General features: G+C 42.3%; 2 protein-coding genes across 6 annotated transcripts in view; both read left to right on the top strand.

The window, feature by feature from the left end:
• MEGF9 (multiple EGF like domains 9) overlaps positions 1–9,278 on the top strand; it is a 62,892-nt gene extending 53,614 nt beyond the window's left edge. The window contains exon 6 of the mRNA XM_080401109.1: positions 1,009–9,278. Within this exon, the coding sequence (XP_080257235.1) occupies positions 1,009–1,463 (455 nt within the window). The 3' untranslated portion in view covers positions 1,464–9,278. The remainder of the gene's footprint in view (positions 1–1,008) is intronic.
• Positions 9,279–9,451: 173 nt separating this feature from the next.
• The window catches only part of CDK5RAP2 (CDK5 regulatory subunit associated protein 2), an 83,175-nt gene continuing 70,234 nt past the window's right edge, over positions 9,452–22,392 (top strand). For 3 of the 5 annotated variants that reach the window (XM_080401106.1, XM_080401105.1, XM_080401104.1), the window contains exons 1-7: positions 9,452–9,643; positions 9,806–9,873; positions 11,859–11,926; positions 16,354–16,464; positions 17,904–17,980; positions 19,323–19,446; positions 21,854–22,005. In XM_080401106.1, coding sequence (XP_080257232.1) covers positions 9,591–9,643; positions 9,806–9,873; positions 11,859–11,926; positions 16,354–16,464; positions 17,904–17,980; positions 19,323–19,446; positions 21,854–22,005 — 653 coding nt within the window. In that variant the 5' untranslated portion in view covers positions 9,452–9,590. Of the gene's footprint in view, positions 9,644–9,805; positions 9,874–11,858; positions 11,927–16,353; positions 16,465–17,903; positions 17,981–19,322; positions 19,447–21,046; positions 21,088–21,667; positions 21,736–21,853; positions 22,006–22,392 lie in introns of those variants that run through there. The other 2 variants (XM_080401107.1, XM_080401108.1) reach the window with 2 other exon arrangements.

The raw sequence follows: 22,392 nt of genomic DNA, 5'->3' as shown, positions 1-22,392 counted from the left end.
CTCAACTGGTTTGAAGGTGGCATAATGAATTTGCATCCCACTTTCAAGATCTCCAATGTTCCCCCGTCACTGACTCCTCGGTCTGCGAAGGGCGTTATCCCATGTCTGCTGGAAGCAAGGCAGGTCCTTGGCTATTTTGTGCCTGGGAACAGGCTGCAGAAGAAGACGGAGCTTGTGGCACAGTTTAGTAGTTGCCATGTTCTCATCCTTCATATGTAGACAAAACAGGATCCAATCTGGTTTCTGCTTTGTTTGAAGGCTTCAAACAACATCTACAGATTTTTATTTTTTTTTTTCTTGCGATTTGGTTACCTTCTGCTTCCGGTTGTGCAGGCTGGGGGTTTCCGTGAGACTTGTGTATGACTTCTTCATTCAAAAGCAGAACTGGGATTATTTTGCCCTTTTACATAAAGTGGTGTAAATACTGAAACCTGTTGCTAAACACTGTGATGGCAGAATACTTATGGTTCATTTTTTCATTTTTTTATCATCTTTTACAGGTAAAGCAGGAATAATAATATTGTGAACATGTCCCTACATCTAGCATACTAACTGTAACAGGTTTAACTCCTGGAGTTGCTGTGTCCTCCCAGCCTTATTGTGCAGCCCACGCAGACAACAAGCAAAACTCTGCCTTCGTTAGGGTCCAAGTCCAAACTCTTGCTCAGCTTGATAGAGCCGCGTTTTCATGGGCTGGACGTGAGCTAGGCTGGGTGGCTTGCTTTCATCACGAGCTCACGCAGCTGATGCCGAGTCTTGGCTACTGTGTGTATCCATCACCAGATTTTTCATAGGAATGCTGCACTCAGTGAGCACTTAGCAGACAAAATTACTTACAAAAACTAAACCCAACTTTGGCTAATCGTTTTTGTAAACTATTTGGAAAAAATACCAGCTTTAACAGTGTAGACTTAATTGCCATAATAGCTGTGATATGTCAAATCTCTTGTGTTTGTGTTTGATTCAAGATTAACGTATTTTATTGATGTTTTTTAATTTGTTTTGTAGAAGCCACTCTTGGCCCAGAAACAAGGGAGTTTACAACTTCTGCTCCAAATGCCAGCAAGGCAACATCATTTTCAACGGCCGTGATAAACAGTACGTTGTCACCAACAACTATACACACTATATTTCCTATGAGCTCCTCTGACAATAGTACCTCTGCTTTTGCAGATGTTTCATGGACTCAGTTTAACATAATTATTTTGACAGTTATCATAATTGTTGTGGTCCTACTAATGGGCTTTGTGGGTGCTGTCTACATGTACCGTGAGTATCAAAACAGAAAACTTAATGCTCCTTTTTGGACCATTGAACTCAAAGAGGACAACATCAGTTTTAGCAGCTACCACGACAGCATACCCAACGCTGATGTTTCAGGGCTGTTGGAAGATGATGGGAATGAAGTTGCACCAAATGGACAGCTAACGCTGACGACTCCCATGCATAATTACAAAGCTTAGAAGAAGTGATCCAGCTATTCCCGAGTAGGCTTTAAAAAGTTACAGAGCTTGTTGAAGGGGTATCAGGATCCATGCCAAGGCTCCACACAGGAATTTGCTCTTCAGGTACTCTTACGCTGGGCATGCTGTAGCTTGCAGGTGAACAGAAAAAAAGCGTAGTACATCCAAATTTCAGGTAATACGGTGAAATGCATTCAGTGTCCTATCCTCCATAAAGATCCATAGAATTCACTGTTGTTACAGACCTGATTATGCTGATCTGAAAATATTTTTTTTGTGAAGAGGTGGTGGGGTGGAGAAAGCAGTACCCCATGATTAATCAGAAGCCACTTGATTTTCAGCCAGCCTAACACTTATGTCTGCATCCTTCAGTTTGAAAAGTAGCTAATGAATTAACAGTGGATTTTCAGGAAATAGACATTTGTGAAGGCTAATGTATTAGTTCCTGATATAAACTGGTTTGAAAAGGAGGAGAAAAAAGGGAAATAACTGTTCACTGTAATACCAAAAGGCAAGTAGAGGAGTGAGTTGCACACTTGGAAAAAAGTCACCGTTACCAGTTTCCACTAATCAGGGAAACGGGAAAATGTAATGAAAAATATTTGACTTAGGGAAGAGACTAAGCTTTTCCTTTTCTGAGTATTTATACAGGGTGATGATGCTATTAAAACATAGCAATCCATTTTTTTTTTCTAGGAGGAGTTAATGAACTTGTATAGTTTCTGTGCAAGGGAAGACGACAAGACATCTCAGGGTTGCCGTGTAAAAATAAAAGCTAGGCTTAATACCCTACCCTGATAGAAATGGTGTGTTCTGTATATAAAATGTAATATATCTTCTTGGAATTGTATTTGTAATTATTTGTAAAAAAGACAACCAACCGACCAACCAAAAAAACCCCAACAACAAAACCATGAACCCCCCCCTAACCTCCCCTATTCCCCAAGTCATATTTTAACACCTAGATTTTAATTGTACAGCGGTTAGTGGCGTTGTTTAAAAAGAAAAAAAAAAAAGAGGATTGTTTAAAATACTGTAAATTAGATGGCAATATTGTTGGAGCTGGGACTCTGGCAAACACTGACTGCTTAAAGCTTTTCTTCTAGTGTCACTGAATAACTTTCTTTTTTAGAGAAAATGTGAGTGCTCCCTACTTGCATCTGTCAAATTTTCCCATTTCTTTAAATATAGAGTGAATTCCAGTGTCACCATGACTAGGGCCTAGTAGGTGTCCAAAAATCGGATGTACCATTCTGTTACTTGCTTTTAAGTCTTTATACAAAAAGCAAATACACTGTCATGAATGCATTGAGAGCCTGATCACAATAGCTGAGCTTTTCCAAAGTGGCTGCTCATCACGTTAGCAGATCTCATTTCCATCTCTCCCGTGCTGACATAGTGATGGGGGAGACTTGCTGGAAGGCTGAGCGCAGCCTATGGAAGGCAAAAGCAGAAATCTCCTGGATTTGGGTGGAAATGGCTTTCAACCAACAAGCTTGCAGGAGACGATCTGCGCTTCTTGGCTTAAAAGCTAAAAGTGCATGGATGCTTTCAGGAAATGTATGTAGCACAAGGTGGTGGTAGGGAATCAGCAGTCAAAAAAACACCTGCAGGTTTCACAGATTCCCTCGATTTTTGTGGGAGGCTGGCGGACAGTTAGCAGAGGGAGGACAACTAATGGGCAGCACAGCACAGGGAGGTTGCACCAGAGTGTTCCTCGCTTGGTACCCACAGTGTGCCTGCATGCCTTGAGGCAGGCACTGTCCCCTCCCTGTGTGGGGGAGCTGCCAGGTCTGACCCGTGAAAATCAATACCATTACATTTAACAGGGTGTGAAACAAATATTTCACCTAACTCATGACCAACCTCAGAACTAAAGCTGCATTTCTGTGTGCGTTGGTGCTTTGCAAGCGATGGATGCTGAGGATAAATGAAGTACCTGCTAAAGGTCAGCAGGAGCTGACTGATGCATCCTCAGAGCCAGACAAAAGTAAATATTTCTCAAGATAAGAAATGATAGGAAGAATGAGGTGATTATTTATTCGCTTTCTGGTGCTTCATGGAGGCTTTTCTTATCATTGAAGACTTTGGGAGAGGGGGGAATAGGTGTTTTAAACACATGCACAAAGATGCCACTTCTGCCTCAGAAACTTGCTGCCTGATTTAAAGATGAGGCACAGCAAGTAAGGAGGAAAACAGTTGAGGATGACCAAGGGAAATGGTGAGGGCAGAATGTGATATTGGTTATGGGCCTGAGCTGATGGAAAAGTTCCTGGTGCCTCCTGTGGGCCTGGATGAGGTCCCATAGTTTAGGTAATAAATTTGGTTGATGTCATTCAGAGCAATGTTAACTTTTATAAAATGGGGAGGACTGGAAGAGAACATCTGGATATTGCTAATCCTGGAGTTACTCATCAAACTTTCAAAGAGCAGACTGGTGACAAAATAGAAAAAAAATCCTAAAAATTCTAATTATTTAGCAGTGCTGATTTAGTGATACACTTGCACTTGGTCACTTAACAGTGTGGGGAAAGGTAATTTACGAAGCATTAGCTTCTGGGACTAATGCTGGCAGGCAAAGTGAAGGACAGATTGTTCACTTTAATGTTTCCAAAATATTTTAGTAGATCTTTCCATCTTTGCCCCAAAAACACCTCTTCCTCAAATTTTGGTATGACTGTAGTCTACTTTGTAAAAGTAATAGGCTTTGATTTTTTTCTCTCACTGTAGAAATAATGACCATCTGCAAAACCAGGGCGTGTTCGGATGCTGAGCTCTCCTAGTCCTTGCCTACCACAGCACAGGAGGTGTTTGCATCTGGGCTGCTTCTGACCTCCAAATTAAATGCTTTGTGTTTGAGCCTCAGGTTTGAAAGGAGGAGGTCATGCTGCCTTACAGTTGGTCTGTGAGGGAGGGTGGTACAGCCGTGCTGTTATCTGTGGCTCCCACATCTGGGTGAAGGGTTCTAGACAGCCCCCACAGATGTGACAGGAGGCTGGGTTGGGCAGGGGGGACCTGGCTGCCCAGGTTCAGACAGCAGAAAAAGCACAGGATGCTCTTTAGCGAGGACTGGAGCACAGCAAGGATGTGGCACAGGGACAGTGCTTGTCAGATGGCAGAATGACTCGGCAGGAAAATGCCAGCCATCTCCAGCCAACCAGACCCTGGGCATAGAGGAACAACATTTATGAAAGGAGATTGATGCCTCTGCAAAGAAAGAATGAACAGCTTTGTGTTTGACTTTGGTGATGTGAGATTAGATCCTCCTCGCTCTCTCCATCAATCACGCAGCTTGTCCCCTGGGTGCCACAGGAGGTGAGGAAGAAGCTGAGCCAGCTGTATCTCCAGTCAGCTTCGGCTGGCATTGTATTTTGAGGGGGTGCAGAGCTAAGACACCTGTGCCAGGGTACTAAAGGCCACCAGGACCCACCGACCTGCCATGTGTTATAACTTGCCATGAAGCTTCCCAGATGTTGAAGTTTGCTCAGGCCACACTGGGATATGGGCAGGTAAACCAGAGATGGATTTGGAGGGCTGCGCCGAGGCCCGACCTAGAAGTCAGCAAGATAAGGGGAAGGCATCTAGGCAACTTCTAGGGCCGACGTGGCAATAGAGATCCACGCAGCATTCCTGAAGGGCCACCATGCATCACCTTTTAGCTGGGCATGCTGCTGTCTGGCTGCAGTGGTGTGGCTGTCACGGAGAAAGGCAGTCGACGGCATGGTACGGTAGCTGTAGAGAACAGAGAAGGTACGATAAGGCAGGTGAGGGCTGGGTGGATGTGGGAAACCAGCTCTCAAGGTGTGACCCTCAGGGTCGTGAGGGCCCTGTGGACCCAGCTGGTCTGGATGGGGTGCGTTCAGTTCCACAGTCAAGTGACCAAAGGCAAGAGGCTATAGTGGAGCAGATAAAGGGCAAAAAGCAATGATGTGTCAAAGGCAAGCTGGATGGGTTACAACTTAGGAGAGAGCATTTGATAAGCACAGGGTGCAACAGACATGCAAAAAAGTGATTGGGTTAATGTGAATAGATGATCTTAAATCTTATGAACCACTGTAGCTAGAAATAATTGCGTGGAGCGCCAGCCTGGGGAGTTGTCGGGAGATGTCATCCATTGGAATGATAATTCCCTTGGACCAGGCTGAGCAAACTTAGCACGCTGGAAGCCATTTGTGAAAGAGGAGGGGCTATATTCAGCATCCTCCAGGTATCCTGGGCCAGTTAACCACTGCTATGCGGCATCTTTATCTTAAACGTTACATTCAATGTAAATGTGGCAGAAAGTTTGCACAGTCTCCTTTAAATAAAGGATATAAAAATATGTTTCTCTTTAAAGTGAAATTTTAAAATGAGCTCCCACAGGACTCTGCTCTTGATGTGTCAGAGGAATGGATTAAAATAAGAAAAATGTGGGCCTTAAAAGTTGTACTTGCTCCCAACTGAAACCCATCAGTCTTACTACACATCCAAATAAGACGTCTCCTAAGCATATGCTATGCTTACAAATGCATTTCTAAAAAAAAAAAAAGTTATGATTTGAATATATGTCAGAATTTATACAGAAGAATGTTATTTAAAATGAATAAAAATAAATGTATATAATTTGTATCTATGCCACTTGGATCTTTGCATTTGTTTTTTGTTCATTAAAGTTCAGCAGGAGTCTTTCCACCGATAGTGACCAGAGCTGGATAGAAACCTACAGGAATGAATCTGATCTCATCCCAGTAATGACATTTATTCCAAGAGAATTATTCCTTCATAATACCCCTGTATGTGAGATCAGAACCATGGCACAAAAATGTTTTTTAACATCAGATATTCGTAAGTACAGTTGACATTGTGTCAGATAAACCATCTAAAAAATGAGCCCTAGGATCTCATGTCTGCCTATTAACCATTCCAGCTTTCAGCTGCTTACGTTAATGTGTTTGGTAGCTAGAAAGTCAATGTGTATTTCCCCATTATTGTCTGTAATACTCACTTAGACATATTTTATCAGAGATGTATGCAGTCACTAAAAATGAAACCTACAAAGCAAAGCTAGAAATTGGAAGAGGATATTGTATCAGATTTTTCTTCGTGACCACAATGGATCTTTCAAAGGAAATTTATGTTACCAGATACTCTGAAATCCACATCTGTGGTGTCAGTAGTTTTGAGCAGTTCTGGTAGTGTCTGCAAAAGGAGCTATGGAGAACTTGCATTTCTGTCTCACTTGTCAGTGTTAGGGAATTGATTTTTTTTAGTGTAGAAGAAAATACAAATGCTAAAGGCTAGTCTTTTCTGCTGAATGCTATGTCTAACTCTTTGGTCCTTATTAAGTAAAGAACTTGAAGAGAGGTAAGTCAGCATAAATTAAGCGAGCACTTTAAATGTTTATTCAAATGTTTTACTGAGCCAGAGCTATGTAAGGGCCACACTGGTGATATTCCAGGGAGTTCATTGAGACCTGATTTGCATTAGCAGAACAGTTTGATTGTGTATGACTTGGCTTAGGAAGAATTTTGCTCTGAACAGTAACAGGGGGAGGAATAACTGAATTCTGAACCAGGTCCCCAGAGAAGGGACTTGAAAACAGGATGGCTGGCGGTGACATCCGTTCTGCTTGTGCCACCATTGCACTTCAGCCACAGTGCTCTGAGCAGCGGGCTTTCACCCTGCTCCATGGGCATTTGTGGTCAGCTCATCCCTACCATTACACTCACCAGAAGCACTGCTTTCCTAGACCCCCTTTAGTGCTTTGTTTCTGAGGTGGTAAGGATCTCAGGCTGCCTTTTAAGGTAGGAAAGTGTCGTTCCAATACAGCTTCCTGGTTTGAGGATTTAGCATAATCTCCCCAAATGTACTGCTAATTAAGACAAGGTTAAACAACATTAAGCAGATTATCAGAAGACAAGTTGTTAGCTGCTTCTGAACAACACATTTCTCAGCCCCTTCTGCCCCTCGCAGCTTCTTGGTGACTGACATGTTGGGCAGTGCAGTAACCCAGGGGACCTTTCCATCATGTCTGTGTGTATATACATGTATATGTATCTATATGCTTTTTTCCATCAGACAACCATTTCATGAAGTGATAAAACTTAACAAGGAGGGCCCAGCTGATTTCCTTTTGCAAGATAGTATGCTGGGACATGAACCGTGACTCTGCGGGCAGAGGTGCTGTGCCAGCACATAGCATGCAAGCAGTGCACGGTTTGCGCTGTACTTGTGGCTGATGGATGCTGATTTAATGGCATGCATCAAATATGTAACACCTTCCTGTGACCTTAAACACGAGCAAATTGGTATCGTCCTTTCAGTAAGCGGTCTCATTCATTTAATGAAGATCTCCTCTGTAAACAAGTGAAGCCACATTTCGGACTGGCTGAGCAGATCCTAGTGCCATATGGCAAACCCGATTTTACAAACTTAACTTCAGCTTGGCAGAAGGTGAGGCCGCTGCAAAAGGGGACCCAGTCATATAAGGTGACAAATGTCTCTCAAGGGCCATGGGGGAGTCAAAGGGACCAAACATCTCTTAGGGTCATCAGACCTCAAATGCAAAGCATGAGGCATGTCCAGTTGGATAGGATAAGAGATTAAGAGCTTTGTTGTGCTAAGTAGTGCCTGGCATTTCCTGGCAGTTTGGAGCACTAACAGATGCACCATCATGGACTTGTACACATTAAATTGAAAGACACATTAGGGCTGGGAAGCCCACCATGCCTATACACATCCAAGGGTTGCAATGGCCACTGCCATTTTTTCTGTGATAAACTTTGATCTGTGTTGGACAGCAAATAGAGCTGGTGCAGGTACATGGAGAAAATGGAGCCAACAGGGCACCATGATGATTTGGATGAATAAACCCACAGCTGCCCATGGCCCCTGGTCAGCCCTTATCCATGGCCTATTTCCTGGGTAGGTGAGAAGCCCCTTGAGACAACCCAGATGACAGCAAGGGGCACCTGACACACTAGGTGCTGAGGAGGATCCAAACCTAACGCCAAAGCACGTGGCTACTCCCGTGGGCAAGAGCCAGGCCAGCGCCTCGGCATGGGGCCTCCTCGTGGGACAGGTAACGCTGACAGTTAAGTGCTCACACTGTGCCCCAGCTGGGGCTGTAAATAGTGCAGGGAAGTATTCCAATCCCACACGCAGATTTCCAATAAGGAATTAAAAAAGGGGGCAAAGAGAGTGAGGAGCAAGGCAAGATTTGGAGCTCCCTGCTCCCTCCACGGCTGCCCCAGGGGCCGTGGTGCTTGGGGGGGGAATGATGGCAGTATTTAATTCAGCTTAGCATTTCCAGCCCTGAATCCTTCAACATAATTGCATTTTCTCCCTGAAAAAGCGGGAGAGCTGCAATGCTCAGCTTTACAAAAAAAACCCCAATTGTTTCAGAATCAGCCTGCCTCAGTGGAGGGCAGCTGGTGACAGCTGGCTTCCCAGATCACCACCTCTGCCAGTTACAACGAACAGTGACTAGAATTTGAAACTGAAGCGTAATTATTTCTCTCCCCACGTCTGATGGCGGTTTGGCGCCATGGAGGACATGGAAACAATTAGCGGCAGGGGCACTGCGAGGGGCCCGGCACACCCCTGCAGAAGCCGCTTCCACACGCGTCTTTCTTGGAGCTGGGCCCGGAGGCACCGGGGGGCCACTCGCCACCGCCCGGCCGCGCCCGCAGCACTGTTCCCGCCCAGGCCCTCCAGGCACATCGCCCCACACGCCAAGGGCGAGCACGGCTTCCCTCACTAAAGATCGCGGCGTCTCGCCGCCTATTTTCCTTTGAAAAAAGATGGCGGCTAGTGGACGTCACTGTTGCTTCCCTCACTCAAGATGGCGCCCGACGGCCTTCTCCCCCTTGCCCTGTTGGCAGTCTCCACCATACCCCGCCCCGCTCTGCCCTCAGCCAATATGGTGCCTGCCCACCCGATTCAGCCACCGCCCGCAATAAATATGGCGGCTTCCCTTCCATTTCCATTGCGCCCGCCCCGTACGTTCTTCCGCGGTGGCTTCAGCGGCTTCACCTCCGTCGACGCAAAGATGGCGGAAGCGATTGCGCCCGTTTGAATTCCAGCGAAGCCGCCAAAGCCGCGCACAAAGGCGCTGCGGCTCTGGCTGCCGGCGGGACCGGCCGCGCCATGGACTCGTTGCCGGGGGAGGACCTGACGCTGCCGGTGGTGTTCGAGGGCAGGTAGGCGGGCGGGGCTGGCCTCACGGCAGGCGCCGGGCTTGCCGCCCCCGCGGGTGTATGTGGCGGGGCTGGGCCTGTCGGCCCCGGGCGGGTGCTGGGCGGCAGTGGCACCCCCTCGGCTTTCGGCTGCTCAGCGGTGTCCTTCTCCTCCTTCTTCCTCAGCGTCAGAGTCTCCCAGCTGCCGGACATCTCCCGCGGGGACCCCCAGCCCGGCCTGGCCGGCGGCGACGGTAAGGCTGGATCGCGGGCGGGAGCCCCCCGCGGCTCTGCCGGGGGCACGGGGCTTCGTGCGGCCCCCAAAACCTGAGGGGAAACGCCTCACGCCTGAGGCAAAAAGCCAGGAGATGTCTTTAAGGGATGCAACTTTTTGTAAGCGACTGTCTCTTTAAGGCTATGAAACGCCAGCCGCCGCAGTTGCTGTGGCCGCGTTGCCTGCGGCCGGTGTGGCGCCGAGCCTTACGTAAGGTGCTCAGCCGTCCTGTGGAGCGTGTGTTTAACGTGCCTGGAACATCCCGCCGGGCCGCGCTGCGCCTCCGGGGCCTGCTGAGCCGCAGGGAAGTTGCCTGCTTGGAGCATCAGGTTTTCCAGCCCAGCTGCTGCCGCCCAGGGACCCCCTCTTGGGCCCAGCGGTTTCCCGGTCAGGCTGCGGGGTGGCCTCCTGCCTGCGCCCTGCTGAGCAGGAGCCAGCATTCAGTACGTTTTTCTATACGTTGGCCATGAAATCATAGAACCCCTTAGGCTGGAAAAGACACTTAAGGTCATTGAGTCTAACTGTTAACTGTCAAGCCCACCACTAAACCGTGTCCCCCAGTGCCACATCTACACACCTTTCAGATAGTCCAGGGGGATGGTGGCCCCACTGCCTCCCTGGGCAGCCTGTGCCAGTGCCTGACCACCCTGTCAGTGAAGACTTTTCCCAGTATCCGATCTAAACCTCCCCTGGCACAACTTGAGGTCGTTTCGTCTCATCCTGTTGCTTACTGGGAGAAGAGACCGACCCCCACCTTGCTGCAACCTCCTGTCACGCAGTTGTAGAGAGCGGTAAGGGCTCCCCTGAGCCTCCTTTTCCTCAGGCTAAACACCCCCACTTCTCTCGGGAGACTTGCTTGAAACGCTTATTTTAAAGCAAAATGGCTGAGTAGTACTATTTTGAAACTTTCTGTCTGTGGTGTTAACTGTTGCGTGTTCTGTTATGTAAATTTGAGGTGTATGCTTTTGATGTCTCTTTATGCATGCATGTATCCAGCAACATAACTTGGCCGACTTCATTGTATAGGTGAGGTAGGTAACTGAAACTATGGCAAATTGGGTGGTTTACCAGGAAGAGCTATTTGCTCGTGAAAAGAAGCAAATCTAAGAAACTTGTAAATGTGGCAAAGTAATGTTACTGTATTCTGCATGTGCTCCAGGAGAACTGTCCTGTGAAATTAATTAGAATGTCAAGATTTGAAAACCACTGGCTGGTATTCTTTGGGCTATCTTCAAGACTCCTCATAGTTGCCTCACAATTTTGGAAGTACTTTAAATAAAATATTTTCTTCTAGTTAGTGTGAGTCCTCAGGTAGCTCTTTATATTAAAGATGATGCAAGTGCTGAATGTTTTATACAATGTCATTATTCTCATTAAAAGTTTACTTGCGGATTTGAGTGGAAACAAGTTACGTGGTGCTGTTAAATGTGGCTGATACAGAACGTGTGTGCAAACAGAAGTTTAGGTACGTATAGATTCAGGAGGGACTACAGTTTAGGTACACAGATACTGGCCATTTCCTCTGTGGTTTCACTGAGTCTAAGGTGGAGGCCTGTCCTGTGACCAGTTAGATACTGAAAGATTTGAACTGCTTTCTAGTAGTTTTAAAAGGACTTGATTCTGATACGGGAGTCCTCTGTATAGTTGCTGTGAGGACTTGTTCTTGAAAGTGCACCTCACGTAGCTTAATTTCAGTGTACATCTTGATTTAAATGGGTGATGTTGGAATTTGAGAGCTTTATGTGATAGACAGCTTAGGGTGACCGGGAAGAAATCTAGATACTAACAACATGGTAGCAGTAACGTATGACATTAAACAAGGGGCAAAAAAATTGCTTCCTTCACTTCCCAAAAGGTGTTGTACTTCTATTGTGTTTAGATGGTGTAGGCCTTTGCTGTTTTCAAATTGAAGCCTAGCTTAGAGATTCAGCTGTCTGAACTTGTTCTGTCTTCTTGAATGTCTAGTGTTACCAGATGTGGCAGAAGATACAGTCTCACCAACTAGAGCTCGGACCATGAAGGACTATGAAAATGTAAGCAGACTTTTAATATAAGACTTGGCAATGGATTTATGGACAAGATATTTCTGACATGCTGGCTAAAGTGTTGACTCTCTGGGTCAGGTTCTTAGTTTGTGTCAATCAACAACAGATCTGTTGGAGATGTGACCAGCTGGCTGTGCTTTGAACCTCCGTTTCTTCAGTGTTGCTTTAAAAACAAGAGGCAAAAATTTTTTGAGACTAGCCAACTGCTGCTCTTAAGTTGTGAAACAAAGATGGGCACCCTCTGCTCAAAAGTTCACGCAAACACCATAAACATGGGAACATGATTTGCAAGTCTGCAGTTGATTTATTGTAGTGAAGCATCAAGTTTATTTTCATTTAGGCTAGTACAGGATTTGGCCTTTTATTTCATTGCCTGCCATATAATACCTTTTAACTTCATAATTATGTCTGAGCGTGCTTGGAATACTTTTGTTGAAAAGGTCTAGCAGCATTGTGACAATGCATTTAATAGAATGTAAAGGAAAACATTAGATTTTTAAAAATATGATAATTGTGGTGTTTATTTAAATTGAATAAGCCAATTGTTTATAATTGCTGAATGATGATTTCATTGGGGTATAGCTGTGTTGCAGGACAACTCCCCTGTAAAAAGTTTTAAGTCATTTAACTCAAGTACTTGTGATTGCTTTCTCTTCTACAGTTTCTTCACACAATCAAAAAATCTGAGATGACTGCTACTGATAAAGGCGGTGGCTTGCTATTTTCAGTTCAAGTGTCTGCAGTTTTTAATGTGCTTCTGTAGCTGCTGCTACTGTTTGTAGCATTGCTGTGTTTGAAATGAGTGTTTCATCTAAACTCTTTTGAGTTTCTTGTGGCCTTATATCCCTCTGAGGAGAAAGCTGTGCTCTTTGCTCAGAATTTAAAGCTTGTTTTGGAAAGCCTTTGAAGGATATTTTTTTTTTTTTTTAACGATCTATTTCACTTTCTCTTTTGTTTTTGTGTATTGGCTGTCTTGGCATTAGTATGTGCTTGAAATCTTTTACTGTGATAGGTGCCAAAGATCTCAGTCTGGAATATACTTTCTGCAAGTGGTTTATTATCTGCAGTGTTTGTTTGAAAAGGGGAAAAAGTTGCAGTATTTGTTCTTTTTTGTTGGTTGTTCTGTGTAATGTAAAGGAGAAAGGGTCTCTCCACAGGTTTCTGGCTTCCTGGTATGTACAGGTTTCTTAAGTTAAACTGAGTTGTAAAACTTCTTGTAGGCTTTTGTGGACATTTACTTTTTGTCCTTTTACTATATACCGAGCATCCAGTAGTAGCTGTCGTTAAGGTGTGCTTTTGGACTGACATGGTAAGGCTGTTCTTATCCCACCTTAAACCAAATCTGAATTAACAGGTAAAGTTCCTGCTGTCTCCTGCCTGGTGATGGTTTGTGTGTGTAATTTTTTTATTTGTGTCTATCTGCATGAATTTGCTGATCTTGAAGCTGTATTATTTATACAGGCTATGAGAAGGAAGTGATTAAAAGAGTGGGCTCCTTCTCTTGCAGCTCAGAGAGAACCAGGCGGATGTAATGGGCTAAAGGGTGGATCCATGTAGATAAGGTCCTTTGATGTTTAGACCTGGAGAAGATGCTGAGCTAGATTAATATTAGAGGTGTATTATTTTTTTGGTGGTGTTTATAGTGTGTCCCACTTCCTTGCAGTATGGAGGGGAACCACCTTGTGATAGAAAATGTGATTACATGGGCAAAGTGAAAGGCATCCCTAATTAAGGGCCACATTATGGTTTATTAGATGTTCGTGAATAGAAAGGGTGATTGGTATCAAGTTAGGGAACTAACTAATAACATGTGTGGGTTTTTTCTTGTCTCCCCAAACACACTTAGTTAGAGCTTTGCTGTCTTGTAAAATGGCCTCTGCTGGCAAAAACTGTGTTGCATTGTGAAACTGCAGCCTCTGCTGACAGATGCCATTTTGCATAAAAGTGGCTCTATGCAGACTTGGAAAGGAGCCGAACAGAGCTAGGCAGGTGTTATTTGCCACTCTGCACTCTGTGGTGTGGAATATTCTGTGTAGAGTGTATTGCATTGTCATTTTTTCAACAATTGTCTGCTATTTCTCTTCCTTCATTCCTTTTTTAAATACAGAAATCAAAATGCATAAGGAATTAAGACAGTCTTTAAATGTGTAGGTCTAGAGCATTGCCATTAAAATCCTTTTGCAGTGTGAACTTGTTCACATTTTATACATTGCTTTTTATTAAGCTATAACTTTTTAATTGTAGTCTGCATGAATTAACTTTCCTCTGAGAAACTGAATGTCAGAGACAACATTTGTTTCACTTCTTGGTTTATGATTGCGTAGTTTTTGTTTGCCTTTTGAAAGAAGTACCCTTAAGCTCTTTGGTTTAATTCTATTGCCACTGAAATACACAAGAGTAGAATTAAGGTATGCCGTGTTCTTCAGAAATTGTTTTTCCTTTTGACTCGGAAACGTATTGTATGTTTGAAGATTAAACCAGAAGTTCAGCTGATACAATTTCAGAGTGTCTTTGGCGCTTGAACTTTTCTGAATGAATGGAGACTGTTAGGAATGATCTACTGACAGCTTAAACACCCCGGCCCTCCACCCCAAAAAAACCCAACCAAACCTGACAAGAAAAGACCCTACAAACCAAACCAAACACTACAAGGTCTGCTCTCACTAGTTGAACATTAGTGCTAAACTTGCCAGCAAGACATGCAAGATCTAGCACAGTTCTGTAGCCTTGCTTTGTTTAAGAAACTTTTAATTTGTTTGATTACTCTGAATAAGGATTTCAGTTTTGAGCAATGTTCTGCATTGGGATCTGTGACTTAAGTTCAAAGTTGCATTGTTTTCAAGTTTACATCTATTTGAATGCTGCAAAAGAGACATTCCAGTTACTTGAGACACCTCGTGAGAGTCATGAGGTGTCATGCTTTAAGCAGCTACAACTTGCATAGTTCAAGTTTATATCCACTACTGTTTGTGATCATCCAATTGGAACTGTAGGGAAACAAAGATAAAGTTAAATATATGTGTTGTTACTGCTTCTAAAGACAGGCTTCTCCAGGATATGGGAATGGGCCACAAAGTTTATGTAGTCAAGCATATTTTCAGTTGCTTGGGTGATATTTACTTGTGTGAATAATGACGAGGCACCTTGCTGGGGAAGGATTATTAAACTGAAGAATTGTTTGCAGATGCAGGTTCTGAGTGCAGTTGCAGAAAATAATCTTGGGTTTCACAAGCCAAATATTTGAAGAATTGTATCGCTAATAATTTTTACAAATGGTACTATACTGTTCTGGAAAAGTGTACATAAATATTTTATTAGTAGCTCTATAACATATTAGATTTCCTTTTGCTGAAAGCATCTGGCAGGGGACACAGTCTTATTTGAATGAATGTTTTATGCTTAGCCTCTTAAAAAAAATTTAGAGTCTCTTTTCTTTAATGAAACCATCAACTATGTTACCGCTTCTACTAGGAAGGTTAAAAATCATAAGCAATTTTTTTTCCCAAAGAATTACACTGTGAAATATGGGATGGGATAAAGGTTTTATTGGTGTTTGATTGGGCTCACATGCCTTGTGTGCTTGTGGCTTTTCTTCCCGTGAATAAGGCTACTATCCCAAACTTTTGCAAAGGAAATACTTCTGTTTCAACATGACATCTCATGCTTTGTTCAAGTTCTGTTCTGTAGAAGAAAGAACTACTTAATATTTTTAGATTGAAAAAACTCTTTTGGTTTCTTTTTGTGTAAAGTCAGACAATGTTTTAGGACTTCAGGAATATTCTAAAGAGCACTGTCTGCACAACAGCATGTATTATATATATTTTAAAAAAAATGTTATAATTGTTTTTTGCCTAAGTGCTAGTGTCTCAGAGTTTTGCAGGGCTAAAAATAAACACAAGCTAAACTATAACATCTTACCCAAACACACAAAGTTTGTGGGTACCAATGTGTCTATATATCTTAAAAGCAAACCCCAAAACATTCAGAAGGGGTAAGCTGGGGTGGGATTTCTTCTTGTTCAGGTGAGGAATGGAGATGGTGGAAAAAAATGTTATGGATGGGGTGGGTTGGTGGGAGAAAAATATGTTGTGTAATATGTGCTGAAGCTGTAGAAGGTAGAAATCTGTTGGAGCACTTGGAGTATTTTCTGCTCACTGGGTGACACTCTCTTGGAGTGATGGGTGTTTCATTTTGACTTGGGTGTCATAAACTTTTATCAACACTTTCACAATTTGAATATGTATATATGTGTGTGTATATCACCCACACATATGTATGCGTTCAACTGTGTCCAGTGGGTTGAATTCTAATCTTGCACTGTGGAGAGCAAACCCAAATCACAGCAGTTCTTAGTCTTTATTTTACTTGGTTTGAAACACATGACATAACTTGCTCATTTTCTTTCTAATTCACAGCAAATCACTGACCTGAAAAAAGAGAACTTCAACCTGAAGCTTCGTATATACTTTCTGGAGGAGCGAATGCAGCAGAAGTTTGATGGTCCCACAGAAGAAATATACAAAATTGTATGCATTTAGAATAATCTAATAGAACTAGATATCTTTTTGAAGAGTTTGTTTTGTGGGGAGATTGTTTTACCTAACTTTTCAGTCGTCTTTTCTTGTTGGAAATTTTGTTATGATAACTGTTTTAGTTATTTTGGCCTAATCCTTTTCTGTAATAAATCAAAATGACCATTATAAGTTGTGGAAAAATTCGTTTCAAATGTGTGTGTGTGTGTAATGAAGGGACAGACTAAGAAATGTTATGTGTTTTCAGTAGTAAGTGGTTGTGAAAATTTGGTAGTTGTGCTACTGAAGCCATATACTGCATGGGGAATAAAAGAAGCAGTATGCTTCTCCTGGATTTGGTGTGTAGTTACTCTGCTTTTTACTACCTGGCAGCTCAGTTTGCCCCTCTATTCTTTCCTGTGTTTATCAGATGTCAGTACAGCTGCTTGAAGGTTGTTGGGGCACTCCAGCTCGGAGTTGCTTCCTGTGAAGCATGTAGGTGAAGTTGTATTAGGGTTGTGTTTAGCTTCCACTTCTACTGCTGTAAATTGAAAGCGTGTGTATTTGTATAGGATTCAGGAAACCTGTTAGGTTCCTTTGTTGGTTTGTAGAAGAAACCGGTACCTTTCTAAGTTGAAAGAAGGATTTCAGTTGAGTGGCATGTCTTGCATCTTTATGATCTTTATTAGGTCATGGTTGCGGATGGTGGTAACCATTTCTTGGACCCTTTGGTGGTGCCTGCATTCTAGAAGGGAAAAGGAGTCATTTTGGTTACACAGTAGCATGTTATTTAAAACAGATGCTTCCATCAGGTCTCTTTTCTGTAATAATAGGGAAACTTAAGTCTCCCTTGATGCTTGTTGCAGTAGTGCAGTACATGAATTAATGTTTAGCTATGTCATGGTTTCAGCTGAATATTTCTAATTGGTCTTCTGTCCTGGTCTTCTGCACAGGTGTTGGTCTTGTAATTGCTAATGTATTTAAATGGTATCTGTCAGCTTGCAGGCCAAGTGTCTTTTGTGCGATATGTGCTTATGTCATGAGTAGTTTTCTCAGGCTATAATAAAATGATTTTAAGATTATTAAAAGCATCAATAGTTGATGGAATCAGTTTTTTAAAATAAAAAGAAAGGCATGTCATAGCTCAAAGAAAAACCATGCATGGAAGCCCTAGAAACTCCCAAGTTTATGTGCAGTACTCCCTGTTACAGTAAAGTGTGTGTGTAGGGGATGTGTATTGCTTGGATACAATGGTCCTAAATGCTTTTTCAGATTTTTGAAAGTATTGAACCTTACATAATATGTCTGTTGAGTTAAAATGTCTCTATGCTATTCTTAGCCCAATGATACTTTATATTAGGTGGTCCAAATAAAAGTAATCTACACGTTGCCAATAACTTTTGGGTTGGGTGACCTTTGCATTCTCTCCAGACACTTACATTCTTTTGTCCTAGAACATTGAGCTGAAAGTTGAGATAGAAAGTCTGAAGCATGATCTGCAGGAGAGAGAGAAACTACTCATCAAAGCCTCGTAAGTACCAACATATTTCTTAATGTCTGTTACCTAGGATTTCAAAGATTTTGCTTCTATTTTTTTTCCTAATGTTTTAGGAATATCAGGATTCCAAAGTAGTATTTTAAGGGCATTATCTAGAAATTGCTTCATTCATTACAGAAGTGGTATGTATGCACAATGATGTTAATGTACTTGCACTGTCCAGTGTAACTTTGATATTATCCTTCGATCTTCTGTATTTTTCAGGTAAATTACTGTAATTGGGGATGGTTTAGCATTACTATTGTAGAAGTTTAGTTAAGAGCTTAATTGTCTCAAGAGGTGGACTTTTTTTTTTTTTTACAGCACTGGATTGAGATGATGTGGCACAAAACATTTCTTGGTAGGGCTGAAGAAGCAGTTCAGAACTAACCTAGACTGAATCTTGTGTTTTTCATGATATAAAAATGAATATACTTTAAATTTCTGCTTTCCTGTTAGAACCTCTTTTCTAAATCACTGTTACTTATTTTGAAATTACATAGTGCTACATTGTTTTATGGTATGGGCAAGATGGAGTATGCTTTGCGGGGGGAATGGAATGACTGTAGGGCTGGCAGTAGCCTGTTAAACTGCTTCCTTTTAGGTGTCTGGTTCAGAACTAACCCAGGTTGGCAATGAATGACAGTTACTGACTGCTACATGGCCTCAGTTTCAATGGCATTTTGTGTGGCATACACACGTGGCACTGAATTGTTACCAGTTAGCCTTTTCTCAGTAATTCAGAGAGGCCTAGGTTCAGGTAGATTCTGAGAACCAGATTAATTTTTGTTTGGTCTCTCCAGGTAGCCGTCATAGAGTATTGCTGGACTTTGAATGGACCCTTGTGCAAGTTCATAATACAAAGCAAAATCTGGGGGGAAATCATAAACAAGTGGTCATCCTTTGTTTAGTAAGGAAACGCTAGCTGTTCTTTTCTTACAAGGTATTGACAATTACTGAAAAGGCAATGGGAGAGATCTCAGCAGTTGTGTATCTTCAGTTTGTTCTCCAGTGTTGCTTTCTTTAGAAAATACAACTCTACCAAAGGCTTGATACTATATTTGGAAGCTTTAAAAATATGAAGGCTATATTACACTTTTTCATCATACGTATGATGTGCTTGCTTATCCGCTGTGACAAGGCTTTGTGGAACTCTCAGACTATACCACTGCAATTGCTATATAGTGTGCAGATGTTCTTATTTAACCTTAAAGTGACAAGCAGGCACAGATAATGTGGAAGACACTTGTTTGTGCTTAATCTGTCAGCTACTAGCACTTTTAGTTTTTGCACTTTGATATGCAATGGGATTTCTGTCTATATTATGGTCTTTCAGTAAGGCAGTTGAAAGCCTGGCCCAGGGTGGTGATGCTGAAATACAGCGGGTAAAAGAAGAGGCACAAAAGAAGATGCAAGAAATGGAAGAAATCCTGACTAGCAGAATTAACTTTCTGGAAGAGGTGAGTGGCTGAAACTGAAGGAATAGTTAGAAATCAGTACTGTCTTTGTACTGTTGTCTGAGATTTGATACTGTGGTCTTACCTGTATCTACCTGATGCTTACATGTGAAAATTGTAGAAAACAATTTTCAAACTTGTTTAACCTTTCCTGAAAAGTAGCCAGTACAAAACCAGAAAAAAATCCCAAAACACAACCCCCCAAAAACCAATGGAAAGGAAGGTGTTTTTAGCTGCTTTTGAAGTGTCAAATATGAGGGTAGCAGTTCTTCAGGAAATTTGTACCTGTTGGTGCTGTTTAGGTACATTCAGAACAAACCTTTGATTCCTGAATTCCAGTGTGAGGAGGCTACATTTTCAGAACTGCAGTGTTTGTTTAGAGGAAGAGGGGCTGGATTTTGAACGCTTTTACTGATAAGGTCTCAGCTTCATAAGTAGCTGAAACCACTCTGTGAGTGCTCCTGTCATTTCCATCTTTATATGGGACCTCAGTATTGTGGTATAAATCTGAGATTGTGTGGCTTTCTGTGTCTCCGCTCGAGTGTGTTCATTACAGGCTGAGAGAGGTCACCTCCTTCTGGGCAGGTGAACCAGTGGGCACTTCCCTCCCTTCTGCCTGCATGCCTTATGCTCTGTGGTTAGACTGACCTTTATCTGCCAAGTATTGTTGGCTTCTGCTGTCACTATATCACCTTTTTATGTAACTTTCTTCTGTTCCACAGGGTTATTCTTAACAATATCTTTTTTTTTTTAATGCCTTGCTGTTTGTGGTTGAGACAGTTTATTCCTGTATTTATTGTTGAGCCATTGCTGATAACTTTACAGGGGAATTGTTTCACATTCTCCTCATTTTGTAGTGTAAAGGCAAAAACGTAAATTTCTTTGTATGAATAACATGCTTCCTCAGAAGCAAGAAATTCAGTTTCTTGTAAAGAACAAATTTGATATTGAATGGTCTGTGCTGGAAATGTTTGTGTCAGATTCTAGAGATACATAAGCTGATGATTGTTTAGCATCGTTGACTGCATACACTTACCTGGAGGTGTGGGATTTTGTAGCTGTGTTTGTGAGGGGGATAAACATCTGGCGCTCTTCCTGTAAGTAAATAGAAACAGCACAGGTGTGTATATTCCAATATTTGCTTTCCCGTCCCTAAAGAGTGAATTGGTCATGGAAAGTATTGGTAGCAATCTCCCCATGGTATTTTCTATCAGGATGATTTAGCAGTATTCACAAAGCAGTGAGCTCCTTCAGGGGGGAGGAGGGGGGTAATCTCCATGACCTTTTTTCAGTTTAGTAGAACTGAATTTCTCAAAGTGTTCTTCGTGCTATTGGATTGGTAGTGAAGTTCTGAAATCACTTGCTCTGTACCAAAACAGCCAGTCAGACTGGTGTTTCCCAGATCTCACAGGCAGAAGGGTAAATATTCTAATCTACTAGTGATACAGCATTTTCTGTAGCCTGAAGACAGTGTTGGCCTCTGCTAATTTTATTATTCTGATGAATGTAAACACTGCAGAGTAGTGGTAGTCACTCGTTTACATAGCACTGTTATAATTGTATAGATCCAGGTAATGTTAACAACGATTAATTTCCTTCACAGTTTTTGAATGAAAGTTGAATGCTGGCAGAACTGCTCTTCAGGTCAGGAGCTGAGTGGAGAAGGACCTTTTCCTCACCCTCCCCCAAAGAGATGTGCTTTTTAGTATAGACTGGGAGGAGAGAGGGGAATTAATTGTTATACTGCAAGGATGCTTTTATTTTGTAGAAATAAAAATTCAGTGAGCACAGCAGGGAGGCTTACAACATAAAAATAAAGATCTGAAACAAATCTGATATAGTGTATGACAGATGTAGTTTTTTTATCTTGGTGTTCCCCATCTTCATGAGTTGAGTCTCATAGAGGAAGTTGCCTGTAATTGCTGGGCGTTGTCTCTGTTTCTGTTCAAGGGAAAAATATCTGGTACATACTTCATCAATTCTTGCAAAATATTATAAATTATGTTGGGAAGAGTTCCAGTTAGTTACAACAAGCCCGTGAATATTAATTTCATCTCTGAATAAAAAAGCCTTTTAACCTATTCAATTTAAGACAGTGGGACGAAGCCAAATTATCATAGCTAAGGCTAAAGCCATAGCATGGGGGCACTTTCATTTCCAGTTCTGCTGTTGCTTAGGGTATTTGTTTTATTTCTTTGAAACTGTCCTCCTTTATGCACCACAGAAAATGGATTAATCTTGAAAATGCGGACACAGAGTTTGGAAGCATCTGCAAAGCTCTTGAACTACTTGGTAAAAGTTGCTAAATTAAGCATACCAACATATGTTTGTTAGAAGAAACTTCAATACATGAAAAATGTTGTGAGTATTTTGTTCTTATAGGCATCAGGATTGTGTGTTTTAATTACAGAATCTTAAAGCTGTCCAAGATGAAGTGGAAAAAGCCACTGCAATGACAGAGAAGGAGAAAGCTCTGAGAATAGCTGCTGAGCAGAAACTTTCTTCAATTATGAATGGCCCTGGAAAGGATGTGGATATGATTACAGAAGCTGAGAAAGACAGGTCAGAACTCTTGGCAGTGATGTTTCGAACTACTGGAATTCTTTATTGTTGAAGTGTGAAGAGTTGGAATGGATAGAGGTCTTAACAGTTTGATCCTACCCTCAGGTACATGAGAGCATTACTGGCCGTCTTACCTATTCAGCTCTTAAATGAATAGCAACACAGCAACCAATTTATGTGCTCCATGATAGCAAAATCATCTTTAAAAGTTGTCTGAAAAGTATGCATGTGACATGAGCACATCCTACTTTACAGCATCTGTAACTTTGCTGTTTTACCCCCTGCTTGCTGCTGTCTCGAACCATTGCTGAATAGAGCTGGTCTCTGCCATCTGTGTTCACTTACTGCTTTCATGGCATCTATGTGCTCTTCAGTCCCAGTGACGTA

The sequence above is a fragment of the Falco punctatus genome (genome assembly GCF_963210335.1).
Source record: "Falco punctatus genome assembly, chromosome: 9".
Classification (NCBI taxonomy): domain Eukaryota; kingdom Metazoa; phylum Chordata; class Aves; order Falconiformes; family Falconidae; genus Falco; species Falco punctatus.
This window is presented reverse-complemented; position numbering and strand designations above follow the sequence as displayed.